At 38.6% G+C, this 13,713-nt stretch overlaps 1 protein-coding gene across 1 annotated transcript in view; it reads right to left on the reverse strand.

The window, feature by feature from the left end:
• The window catches only part of Serpini2 (serpin family I member 2), a 29,551-nt gene that overhangs the window by 3,256 nt on the left and 12,582 nt on the right, over positions 1 to 13,713 (reverse strand). Inside the window, exons 5-7 of the mRNA NM_001134409.2 lie at positions 11,975 to 12,072; positions 9,910 to 9,996; positions 7,304 to 7,393 (exon numbers count right to left, since the gene is read on the reverse strand). Coding sequence (NP_001127881.1) covers positions 7,304 to 7,393; positions 9,910 to 9,996; positions 11,975 to 12,072 — 275 coding nt within the window. The remainder of the gene's footprint in view (positions 1 to 7,303; positions 7,394 to 9,909; positions 9,997 to 11,974; positions 12,073 to 13,713) is intronic.

The following is a 13,713-nucleotide window of genomic DNA, read 5'->3' on the forward strand; positions in this document are numbered from 1 at the left end:
GCTACCTATGGGGTCAGAGTCCAGGGTCAGTCCATGTATAGTCTTTAGGTAGTGGCTTAGTCCCTGGAAGCTCTGGTTGCTTGGCATTGTTGTACATATGAGGTCTCGAGCCCCTTCAAGCTCTTCCAGTTCTTTCTCTGATTCCTTCAACGGGGGTTCTATTCTCAGTTCAGTGGTATGCTGCTGGTATTCCCCTCTGTATTTGCTGTATTCTGGCTGTGTCTCTCAGGAGCGATCTACATCCGGCTCCTGTCGGTCTGCACTTCTTTGCTTCATCCATCTTGTCTAATTGGGTGGCTGTATATGTATGGGCCAAATGTGGGGCAGGCTCTGAATGGGTGTTCCTTCAGTCTCTGTTTTAATCTTTGCCTCTCTCTTCCCTGCCAAGGGTATTCTTGTTCCCCTTTTAAAAAAGGAGTGAAGCATTCACATTTTGATCATCTGTCTTGAGTTTCATTTGTTCTAGGCATCTAGGGTAATTCAAGCATTTGGGCTAATAGCCACTTATCAATGAGTGCATACCTTGTATGTCTTTCTGTGACTGGGTTAGCTCACTCAGGATGATGTTTTCCAGTTCCAACCATTTGCCTACGAATTTCATAAAGCCGTTGTTGTTGATAGCTGAGTAATATTCCATTGGTAGATGTACCACATTTTCTGTATCCATTCCTCTGTTGAAGGGCATCTGGATTCTTTCCAGCTTCTGGCTATTATAAATAAGGCTGCAATGAACATAGTGGAGCACGTGTCTCTTTTATATGTTGAGGCATCTTTTGGGTATATGCCCAAGAGAGGTATAGCTGGATCCTCAGGCAGTTCAATGTCCAATTTTCTGAGGATCCTCCAGACTGATTTCCAGAATGGTTGTACCAGTTTGCAACCCCACCAACAATGGAGGAGTGTTCCTCTTTCTCTACATCCTTGCCAGCATCTGCTGTCCCCTGAGTTTTTGATCTTAGCCATTCTCACTGGTGTGAGGTGAAATCTCAGGGTTGTTTTGATTTGCATTTCCCTTATGACTAAAGATGTTGAACATTTCTTTAGGTGTTTCTCAGCCATTCGGCATTCCTCAACTGTGAATTCTTTGTTTAGCTCTGAGCCCCATTTTTTAATAGGGTTATTTGTTTCCCTGCGGTCTAACTTCTTGAGTTCTTTGTATATTTTGGATATAAGGCCTCTATCTGTTGTAGGGTTGGTAAAGATCTTTTCCCAATCTGTTGGTTGCCGTTTTGTCCTAACCACAGTGTCCTTTCCCTTACAGAAGCTTTGCAATTTTATGAGATCCCATTTGTCGATTCTTGATCTTAGAGCATAAGCCATTGGTGTTTTGTTCAGGAAATTTTTTCCAGTACCCATGTGTTCCAGATGCTTCCCTAGTTTTTCTTCTATTAGTTTGAGTGTGTCTGGTTTGATGTGGAGGTCCTTGATCCACTTGGACTTAAGCTTTGTACAGGGTGATAAGCATGGATCGATCTGCATTCTTCTACATGTTGACCTCCAGTTGAACCAGCACCATTTGCTGAAAAGGCTATCTTTTTTCCATTGGATGGTTTTGGCTCCTTTGTCAAATATCAAGTGACCATAGGTATGTGGGTTCATTTCTGGGTCTTCAATTCTATTCCATTGGTCTATCTGTCTGTCTCTGTACCAATACCATGCAGTTTTTATCACTACTGCTCTGTAATACTGCTTGAGTTCAGGGATAGTGATTCCCCCTGAAGTCCTTTTATTGTTGAGGATAGCTTTAGCTATCCTGGGTTTTTTGTTATTCCAGATGAATTTGCAAATTGTTATGTCTAACTTTTTGAAGAATTGGATTGGTATTTTGATGGGGATTGCATTGAATCTGTAGATCGCTTTTGGTAAAATGGCCATTTTTACTATATTAATCCTGCCAATACATGAGCATGGGAGATCTTTCCATCTTCTGAGGTCTTCTTCAATTTCCTTCTTCAGTGTCTTGAAGTTCTTATTGTACAGATCTTTTACTTGCTTGGTTAAAGTCACACCGAGGTACTTTATATTATTTGGGTCTATTATGAAGGGTGTCATTTCCCTAATTTCTTTCTCGGCTTGTTTCTCTTTTGTATAGAGGAAGGCAACTGATTTATTTGAGTTAATTTTATACCCAGCCACTTTGCTGAAGTTGTTTATCAGCTTTAGTAGTTCTCTGGTGGAACTTTTGGGATCACTTAAATATACTATCATATCATCTGCAAATAGTGATATTTTGACTTCTTCTTTTCCGATCTGTATCCCCTTGACCTCCTTTTGTTGTCTGATTGCTCTGGCTAGAACTTCAAGAACTATATTGAATAAGTAGGGAGAGAGTGGGCAGCCTTGTCTAGTCCCTGATTTTAGTGGGATTGATTCAAGTTTCTCTTCATTTAGTTTAATGTTAGCAACTGGTTTGCTGTATATGGCTTTTACTATGTTCAGGTATGGGCCTTGTATTCCTATTCTTTCCAGGGCTTTTATCATGAAGGGGTGTTGAATTTTGTCAAATGCTTTCTCAGCATCTAATGAAATGATCATGTGGTTTTGTTCTTTCAGCTTGTTTATATAATGGATCACGTTGATGGTTTTCCGTATATTAAACCATCCCTGCATGCCTGGGATGAAGCCTACCTGGTCATGGTGGATGATTATTTTGATGTGCTCTTGGATTCGGTTTGCCAGAATTTTGTTGAGTATTTTTGCGTCGATATTCATAAGGGAAATTGGTCTGAAGTTCTCTTTCTTTGTTGTGTCTTTGTGTGGTTTAGGTATAAGAGTAATTGTGGCTTCGTAGAAGGTATTCGGTAGTGATCCATCTGTTTCAATTTTGTGGAATAGTTTGGATAATATTGGTATGAGGTCTTCTATGAAGGTTTGATAGAATTCTGCACTAAACCCGTCTGGACCTGGGCTCTTTTTGGTAGGGAGACCTTTAATGACTGCTTCTATTTCCTTAGGAGTTATGGGGTTGTTTAACTGGTTTATCTGTTCCTGATTTAACTTCGGTACCTAGTATCTGTCTAGGAAATTGTCCATTTCCTGAAGATTTTCAAGTTTTGTTGAATATAGGTTTTTATAGTAAGATCTGATGATTTTTTGAATTTCCTCTGAATCTGTTGTTACGTCTCCCTTTTCATTTCTGATTTTGTTAATTTGGACGCACTCTCTGTGTCCTCTCATTAGTCTGGCTAAGGGTTTCTCTATCTTGTTGATTTTCTCAAAGAACCAACTTTTGGTTCTGTTGATTCTTTCTATGGTCCTTTTTGTTTCTACTTGGTGGATTTCCGCTCTGAGTTTGATTATTTCCTGCGTTCTACTCCTCCTGGGTGTATTTGCTTCTTTTTGTTCTAGAGCTTTTAGGTGTGCTGTCAAGCTGCTGACATATGCTCTTTCCTGTTTCTTTCTGCAGGCACTCAGTGCTATGAGTTTTCCTCTTAGCACAGCTTTCATTGTGTCCCATAAGTTTGGGTATGTTGTACCTTCATTTTCATTAAATTCTAAAAAGTTTTTAATTTCTTTCTTTATTTCTTCCTTGACCAGGTTATCATTGAGTAGAGCATTGTTCAATTTCCAAGTATATGTGGGCATTCTTCCTTGATTGTTATTGAAGACCAGTTTTAGGCCGTGGTGGTCTGATAGCACGCATGGGATTATTTCTATCTTTCTGTACCTGTTGAGGCCCGTTTTTTGACCAATTATATGGTCAATTTTGGAGAAAGTACCATGAGGAGCTGAGAAGAAGGTATATCCTTTTGCTTTAGGATAGAATGTTCTATAAATATCCGTTAAGTCCATTTGGCTCATGACTTCTCTTATTCTGTCTACATCTCTGTTTAATTTCTGTTTCCATGATCTGTCCATTGATGAGAGTGGGGTGTTGAAATCTCCCACTATTATTGTGTGAGGTGCAATGTGTGTTTTGAGCTTTAGTAAGGTTTCTTTTACATATGTAGGTGCCCTTGTATTTGGGGCATAGATATTTAGGATTGAGAGTTCATCTTGGTGGATTTTTCCTTTGATGAATATGAAGTGTCCTTCCTTATCTTTTTTGATGACTTTTAGTTGAATATTGATTTTATTTGATATTAGAATGGCTACTCCAGCTTGCTTCTTCTGACCATTTGCTTGGAAAATTGTTTTCCAGCCTTTCACTCTGAGGTAATGTCTGTCTTTGTCTCTGAGGTGTGTTTCCTGTAGGCAGCAGAATGCAGGGTCCTCGTTGCGTATCCAGTTTGTTAATCTATGTCTTTTTATTGGGGAGTTGAGGCCATTGATGTTGAGAGATATTAAGGAATATTGATTATTGCTTCCCGTTATATTCATATTTGGATGTGAGGTTATGTTTGTGTGCTTTCATTCTCTTTGTTTTGTTGCCAAGACGATTAGTTTCTTGCTTCTTCTAGGGTATAGCTTGCCTCCTTATGTTGGGCTTTACCATTTATTATCCTTTGTAGTGCTGGATTTGTAGAAAGATATTGTGTAAATTTGGTTTTGTCATGGAATATCTTGGTTTCTCCATCTATGTTAATTGAGAGTTTTGCAGGATACAGTAACCTGGGCTGGCATTTGTGTTCTCTTAGGGTCCGTATGACATCAGTCCAGGATCTTCTGGCCTTCATAGTTTCTGGCGAGAAGTCTGGTGTGATTCTGATAGGTCTGCCTTTATATGTTACTTGACCTTTTTCCCTTACTGCTTTTAATATTCTTTCTTTATTTTGTGTGTTTGGTGTTTTGACTATTATGTGACAGGAGGTGTTTCTTTTCTGGTCCAATCTATTTGGAGTTCTGTAGGCTTCTTGTATGCCTATGGGTATCTCTTTTTTTAGGTTAGGGAAGTTTTCTTCTATGATTTTGTTGAAGATATTTACTGGTCCTTTGAGCTGGGAGTCTTCACTCTCTTCTATACCTATTATCCTTAGGTTTGATCTTCTCATTGAGTCCTGGATTTCCTGTATGTTTTGGACCAGTAGCTTTTTCCGCTTTACATTATCTTTGACAGTTGAGTCAATGATTTCTATGGAATCTTCTGCTCCTGAGATTCTCTCTTCCATCTCTTGTATTCTGTTAGTGAGGCTTGTATCTACAGCTCCTTGTCTCTTCTTTTGGTTTTCTATATCCAGGGTTGTTTCCATGTGTTCTTTCTTGATTGCTTCTATTTCCATTTTTAGTTCCTTCAACTGTTTGATTGTGTTTTCCTGGAATTCTTTCAGGGATTTTTACGATTCTTTCAGGGATTTTTGCGATTCCTCTCTGTAGGCTTCTACTTGTTTATTAATGTTTTCCTGTGTTTCCCTAAGGGACTTCTTCATGTCTTTCTTGAAGTACTCCAGCATCATGATCAAATATGATTTTGAAACTAGATCTTGCTTTTCTGGTGTGTTTGGATCTTCCATGTTTGTTTTGGTGGGAGAATTGGGCTCCGATGATGCCATGTAGTCTTGGTTTCTTTTGCTTGGGTTCCTGCGCTTGCCTCTCGCCATCAGATTATCTCTAGTGTTACTTTGTTCTGCTATTTCTGACAGTGGCTAGACTGTCCTATAAGCCTGTGTGTCAGGAATGCTGTAGACCTGTTTTCCTCTCTTTCAGTCAGTTATGGGGACAGAGTGTTCTGCTTTCGGGCGTGTAGTTTTCCTCTCTACAGGTCTTCAGCTGTTCCTGTGGGCCTGTGTCTTGAGTTCACCAGGCAGCTTTCTTGTAGCAGAAAGGTTGGTCTTACCTGTGGTCCCGAGGCTCAAGTTCGCTCGCGGGGTGCTGCCCACGGGCTCTCTGTGGCGGCAGCAACCAGGAATACCTGTGCCGCCCCTTCCGGGAGCTTCAGTGCACCAGGGTTCCAGATGGCCTTTGGTGTTTTCCTCTGGCGTCCGAGATGTGTATGCAGGGAGCAGTCTCTTCTGGTTTCCCAGGCTTGTCTGCCTCTCTGAAGGTTTAGCTCTCCCTCCCACGGGATTTGGGGGCAGAGAACTGTTTATCCGGTCTGTTTCCTTCAGGTTCAGGAGGTGTCTCAGGCAGGTGTCCTGCCGCTCCTGGGCCCTCCCTCACGGGAGCCCAGAGGCCTTATACAGTTTCCTCTTGGGCCAGGGATGTGGGCAGGGGTGGGCAGTGTTGGTGGTCTCTTCCGCTCTGCAGCCTTAGGAGTGCCCACCTGACCAGGCGGTGAGGTCTCTTTCCCACAGGGTCTGGGAGCAGAGAGCTGCTGCGGGCCGGGATCCGCGGGTGTGGGACTTCCGGACTAAATTCTTTTTGAAAAGGCCTACTGGCATTAGCATTATAGAGTTAGAAAAGAAAAAATACTAGTATATTCCTACACTAAGGATAGTGTATCAAATTCACTCTCAGATTAACTATTCCTCTTTTCCTTCAACCAAGTTTACAGAATCTTTTCAATTATTACTATTTATGTTTGTCGATTTATTTTTAATGAATCCAACTTAGTACTAAGGAAGATATTATAAGCCTTGTCTGTTTTTAAGTACTCACATTTTAAAGTATGAAATAGGTAAATGTAACTATGGATAGTTGAGCAGCATGAATTGACTTGTTAATTGAGCTGGAATATGAGTGGAGCTCTGAATCCATATCTCAATGTGTAGTGCTCTTGATTTTTTTCCAAAGCTTCTTTGCCGCGCTCTGGCTGAATAAAGAACTCTCTGCTCCCCCATGTTTTGTGACTCTCACAGGACACTATTGTTGCAATCCTAAGGATGCACTAAAGATGACTTCCCCAGGGCTTTCACACTGTGCCAGATCTTTTCATAAGAGCCAGTGTTGACAATCTATCATGACTACCTGGATATCTATATTCTGACATTGTGTCAAATGACCATGCCATACATGACTTCTATATCCCATTTTCTACCTCTTTGAATCCTGTTTGGGCAGGGAATGTAATGTTTGACCTCACTCTCATTCTCAGAAACTCCATGAGTCATTCTTTTCACAACTCCACAATTCCCAATATCCACTTTCATTGTGGCATCAAGGCTAGCTAAGCTCAATTTCCCTCAGCCAATTTTTAATCGCATGGTGCTAGGCAAGCAAGACTTTCTGTCTCTGAGGTTCTAAACCCTTATTAATCAGTTATAATCTAACTGTTCTTGGTGATGTTATCTTAATACATGGAAGAGCTGTGCCAGAGCCATGTTTCCACTACTTTATTTCAGACTGTCGTCAGATCTTATAATAGCATATTTGATGTACAAAAATGAATTTAGCAAATGCCTATTGGAAGAAAATATGTTATATGTGTGTATAACAATCAACAGCTTAATTTAACTACGACTTGCAAAATAATTTCAAAAGAAGGTACCTGTTTGGATGTGCTTCATAATAAACAGAAATGGATGATTTGCTAGAAATTGAGTTTGAGTCAAACTCATGATTGCAGGGATGTTTATGCCTAGAAAAAAAGATAGCAGCCATTTAGATGTTTACACAGAAGAGATACATGAAGGAAATATATTACAATTTCATAGGCAAAAGCAATTCGATATAATGTGTCTTAAACATAAAGAAATTTGTAATTAATTTTAAACCACCATGCACCGGATTAAATATTCAGTCATTCAGAAATTCATCCTGATTTCACATTTATGTTCAATGAGGAAGAACACCAAATAGTAGATTCAATTTAGTGAAAGCTATGAAAAATGTCATATTCTCAGTAGTAATTTTCTGTTCACTCTTTGTATTACATGGTCTGTTCTTAAAATGCTTCACTTTTTAATTCCTTTCCAGACACGTTTGCAATTCATTGCTGTCCATTAGGCTGTGAGAGTCTCATCTGAGTTTGAAACTACTTATTTTATACCTACGCTGCCATGATTATTCTGTGAGCCTAGAGGTTTTAATATATTTATTGTTATTATAAAACTAGATGCATGTAGTTGCTTCTTTACAATTACTTATTATGGTAAGCCAAAGTATTTCAGCTTATGTAGAGGTTCTCAATAATGTGGGCAAATTCAGTCAGGGTTTTCTAGATTAAACATTTTTACACCCATCTCAGGTTCTCTTCAACTTAGTTCTGATTCAGTGAAATAGAACAAGACCTGAGAATGGCAATTTCCAAGTTGTTCCAATGTGATACCGGTTTCCGGGGCGCATTTCTAGTCTCAAGGTAAACTGAATCTTAGTCTCAATTGTCCTGTAAAATTTTGTTGAGACCCAAGGAAAGTTAAAATCAATATGTATACTCAAAATGGAAGAACAATGAAATATAATCTTGCTGAAATGAAATGAATGATAATCTTCTAAACAGAATGATCATGGCAATTCCACACAAATCACTAATGAATTTAAGTTCACGTCTGAACTGCTGAGATAATTAGAAATATAAGGTCAATTTTACTTCCATTCACACTTTCAGTGAATATTTTTTGTTCCTCCTTGTTTTTGAACAACCCCAGAGCACATTCTTCAAAGTCAGATTCTCAGTCTATTCTGGGGCATGAGTCATCAGGACAGTTGCAGACTTCTATTGCCATCTCCCAGTGAGATGGAGAATTCTAGCTATACAACGAAAGGCGGTATGCAATAGCCAAATGACTTTGAGTTTAAAACCAGGAACCTGATGTCAGTTCAAACTCAGTCAATTAACAGCATGACCCCAGGCAAGCAAGTTTACATCTCTGGGGATTTTCCTTCACTAATATAATTAGACGACTCTTCAGTAACTGATGAAAATTCATTCAGTATCGTGTACAATCAGATGTGCTCATAAGCAATTAACCTCATCTGAATACGTAGTCAGGGCTTATATAAGGATTGATAGAGTCCATGACCTGCAATCTGTGTTTCTGCAACATAGTAATGCAATTTCCTTCAAGAAATAACAGAATGGTAAAGATAGCCCAGTGTATCCCACCTAAAGATCAAATCCATGGTACTATGCAGCACTATGAATTAATAAGGAAATTAGTAAGTAGATATAATTGATAGTACTTTTCAATAATGCCCTTTAAACGATTCACATTTTAAAGCATTAATTAAAATCCAAGTCATATGGGGAAGTTAAAACAGACTTATGAAGGAACCACCAATTCTTTTTGTTATTATTTCTGGTTGATTTCAAAGCTTCCCATCAGTTGCCTTTGCAAGTATTACTTTCACATGACAAATCTGTTATTCAAAATACTACTTATTTAATGAAGTGCTGTAGAGAGGTTATTCTTAATGTTGAATGTGCTCACAAGCTACCTATTGAGTTCAGAGCACTAGGGTCTGACCGTGTAGATCTGGAAAGAGATGCAAAATTCTGCATATTGATAAGTTCTTATGCAAAGCTCTTGCAGCCAGCCTATGTGTTGCCCATGCAGTATTAAGGGCATGGTGCAAGTCATAATTCAGTGCTTGTTCTGCTTGGATGTGTATTGGGATCACTTAGGGAAACAAAATTTTAGAGCTTGTATCTCCTCTACAGAAACACAGATTCAATTATTTTAAAACACTGTCTGGGCATAGATTTGCTTAAAAAAATTTCCCAGGTGACTCTAATACACAGCTAAGTATTTGAACTATCACTGATATAATAACAATGAAATTAGAAAGCTGATCACTAAGTCAATTTAATTAAGGATAATATTAAAGAGGACAGAGATCCTGAGCACTCTTAACCAGGAAGATACCATAGTGGAAATTGATTTTCTCCCAAGATCCTATGTGTTATTTAGAAGTATTTGCAATCTGCGGATGACAAAATAGCAATATTTGAAGCTCAGTTGCCAATCAAATCTTTTCCTTTGGCATTGTGTTTGAAGGAAGAGATGGATCTACAAAGACAGATACATGCACCATCTTCTTGCATTGTCTATACAGAAACAAGAGAAAAAGAGAGTCTGGAAAGGGCAGAGCATCCCAGCCTGCACGCTGCTCACCACCTTTCCTCCTTGTCTCTCAAGAGCTCATTTGTTTTACCTGTGGATGCTGCAGCTTCACTTCCGTCTTCATTTATCTCAAAGAAAACTTTCTGCATGGCTCTGGAGACATAGAGTTCAGATGAGTCTGATGGGAACACGAAGGATTCTTTGACAGTTAAAATCAAAGCCTTTGCTATTAGGTCCACAAACAATTACATGTTCAAATATAGAGGAAGAGTTATTGAACAAATGAACTCTCTCCAATTTAGTCAGTTTTCTGGAGACAAAGTTTCCCAAAAGTTTTCCCAGACATGAAAGATGTAACCCTCAAATTAGATACACCATTATAAGGAAGATTTGATGGAAAATGGAGGATTCCTTTTTTACCATGATCTAGAGAAATAATGACAGATCAACTTCAAAGTCAACTTGCCTTTTAAATTCTATATTCAGGTCTGATCTCATGTTAAAACAAAATTTACTTTCCTTCAAGACTAGTTAAGTCATAAAAGTCTAAAAAGCCTTCTGTCAGAGAGAAGTCATTTCAGAGCTGTGCATTTAAAAACCCCAATAAATGTTTTAGTATAAGACAGTGTCTTGCAGTATTTCCTCTGCTATGCATGAGTGCTGAAGGGTCCTCTCTTGCCCACTGGCAGAACTGACATGAAAGGCTTCTGGCAGAGTGGTCTGCAAAGTTAGCATCATAGCAAGTCGGCTTTGAAGGACTATATGTCCTAGCTTCTCTATGTCCGTTAAATGCATGCCATAGAAACTGTCTGGTGTGTAGGTGGCACTCAAACCAATCAGTGGGCATGAGGGTGCTCAGTAGCAGAAAGCTTTAATATGGAGAAAGGGTGAAGCCACAGTTCCAGTATGGATTTTCAAAATATAAGATAGCCACTCTGGGTGAGTCATCTAAACAAATTCCCAATAGTTCCCTGAAATAAGACATAAAGCAGAAAGTTAGTGACCTGGTCTGTGCAGGTTAGGCAGGAATGAAAATTTTCACCAAGATTAGCAGTGGAACTATTCCAAATATCTCTGGATCATTAGGCTGAGCTACATGGGCTTATACACCTTGCCTATAAGGCTTGTCAGTTAGGGAAAGAATGACACCTGAAGTGTTTGGTTATTACTGGTTGTGCAAGTGGCTGTGGTTTAGGGGACTCTAAAATAGCATTTTATTTTAAGTGCTAATGTTACTGTTACTATTGGTATTATAGCAGTTGGCTCTGGGGAAACAAGTAGCTGTGTCATATATGAAGGAGATAAAGAACTTGTATGACCCCTATGCAGATACTATACCTCCTTCACTCAGAGACCTTCTCCATTCCAACCATGTTCCTAAAAGAATGGTGAGTGAGTAAACTGATGAATACTTCTTCAAAGTCTAGATATGTTCATAAGAGTCCAAAAGACTTCCTACTGTGTTACATGGTGACACATAACAGGCTGGCAGGCTTATATCTCTATGCCCTGTATAGAACAGAGAAGACTGAAAATTGAAAAGTGTATGTGATGTATGTGCCACTACTTATTTCTCTTTATTTAGTTATTTATTTTTCAGTTATTAATTTTTCAAGGACAGAAGAATTAAATGATTATCTGGCATACCTGTGGAGGTAAGGAACTGAAAAAGGTGCAGGTACCTAGCTGCATGTTAGCATAAACAATCCACCTCTATTTGCCATACTGAAAGCCCTCATGTAGCTTCATATGTCTTAATATTACCAAATTACCCCTGAAAACTAGTTGTTCGTCTGGGTTTTATTTGTCCTCCTTAAATGAGAAATGCCATGTTGTTATTTCCATTATTAAAGGAATACAAATGGGGCAGAATACAAGGCCATAGAATGCTTCTATTTGTATAGTTTTATTATAATAAGGTGAGATTGTTTATGTAGCTTATGAAATGCTTTCTGATTTTCATGGAGAAAAAAACCTTTTACCTGGTAGATACGTACATAATAATAAGTTCAACCTTATTATGACATTTATTCTGTATTCAGAGGCTTACTGGGACCGAGGGCTCTACCATATTAAGATCAGTCTGCTAATATAATTCCAAGAAAACAAGTCAACATGACAATTATTATTTTAAAAATTATTCATCAGTAGCATACCTGTTATTCCAGAAAGGTCACAGCCACCACTAAATATCTCAGTTACGTTTAAAGAAAATAATGCTTCTTTGAAGTCTAATTTTTGTTCTATTTTAAATCTGTTGCAAAAAAGATGTAGAAAAATTACTAAAACACTGTGCACATTTTCTAGGAAAAATTTTTCTGACATGGGTGACTTGGCAAACTTATATTGTGAATCTTTAGCTTTCACCAGCCCAGATTCATTTTCTTACATCTCATGGCATTTTTATCCAGTTCCACTCATTAGTTGCACATTGCTAAAAACTTGCTTCCTAAATATATTTTTGATACGAATGCTCAGTGGGATGATTTTAAAATAACAATTACCCAACAAAACAATTCTATCTAAATTTCGTTGTTTAACACCTTATTGTGAAGTTTTCTTCTCCAATTTTCCATACTCAAGATGTTCTAACAGAGATGTGTCCTGGCAGATACCACAACACTATGAGCAAGACCCAGCAGTCAATCTGGAAGGAAGCTTCTTGCAAGAGAGGCATTTATAACTCAGGATCCTTCCTATTCGTTCTCTCATTTGCTGTGATTTTCTTCTAGTGTCTTAATGTGGAAATTTTAAGTGCATCAAACTAAGAAGGGAACCACGTAAAATGGATAAGACGTATCAGGCCAGGAGAGTGAGCTCAATAGTGCTTTTAATACCAGGCCATAAATTAGGACTCGAGCATCCAGCTAACCTGAGTTCCTCATTTATAAAAAGGAAACTAAACAGAAATTCTCGTAGATTTTCTTGGTTATAGATCTTCTATGGTTCCAAAATAACTGAATCTCAGGGTACCAGTTGAGGTTTGTTTTGTTGCTATGTATTGTAATGCTAAGTTCGGTACCCTTTTGTAAGCTTTTGTTATGCAAACCTTGTTCCTTGGTAAAACTGTTGGTTAAATAAAATTAACTGCAGCCAGTTACTGGAGGGAATAGAGGCAGGTGGGTTTTGAGTTACCTAATTGGTGGTGAAGAAGAGAGAGGAAAGAATGAAAAAGAGAGAGGGGGGTGGGAGAGAGGGGAAAGGGAGGGAGAAGGAGGAGGAGGACTAGGAGAAGGAAGGCACAATACTGGAAGATAGACTGTGAGCAGGAGGCCAGGAGAAACAGCCGGTATCTGGGGCACACCGCTGTGAAGGCAGCCTGGCCAGCAGCGTTAAATTAGGGGTTACCTGCCCCCTGAGTAATCCTCAAAGCTAAATAAAAGAACCATCATCTGAGTCTCATTTATTTATAAGCTAGTGAGGGCTAAGTTTAAGTTGGCTCTACTCCAGGTACCATAGAATAGAAAGGGGGGGGAGAACTAATACATTTTTATTTCATAGATGCTTAGAGATTTTTTTTCTAAGTTTTAAAAGATGTTATGCGCTTTTTTAAAACAGAGAACAGAAACTTGTTGGAGAGTTATTTCCAAGCTCAGGGTCAAGATAAATACAAGAGCAATGATTTAAACTCAGGTCCATTTGGGTCAAAGCTAATGTGCTGACTCTGTCTTCTAATCAAAATATAATTCCAAACCATGATCTTGATCAATATACACAGTGGGAGTCATTATGCAACACAATCGTGTTTCCACTCCCATCTACCTTCACCTAAACTAAAACTATGAAAGAATAGCTAAAAGTAAAAAAGTGACAAAATGTAGGTTGGATAAAAAAGACATTAAATAACCACAAAATAAAATACTCTTTGTAAAAGGATGCACATGGAACCTTCAAA

Source organism: Rattus norvegicus, chromosome 2 (assembly GCF_036323735.1).
Source record: "Rattus norvegicus strain BN/NHsdMcwi chromosome 2, GRCr8, whole genome shotgun sequence".
Taxonomy (NCBI): domain Eukaryota; kingdom Metazoa; phylum Chordata; class Mammalia; order Rodentia; family Muridae; genus Rattus; species Rattus norvegicus.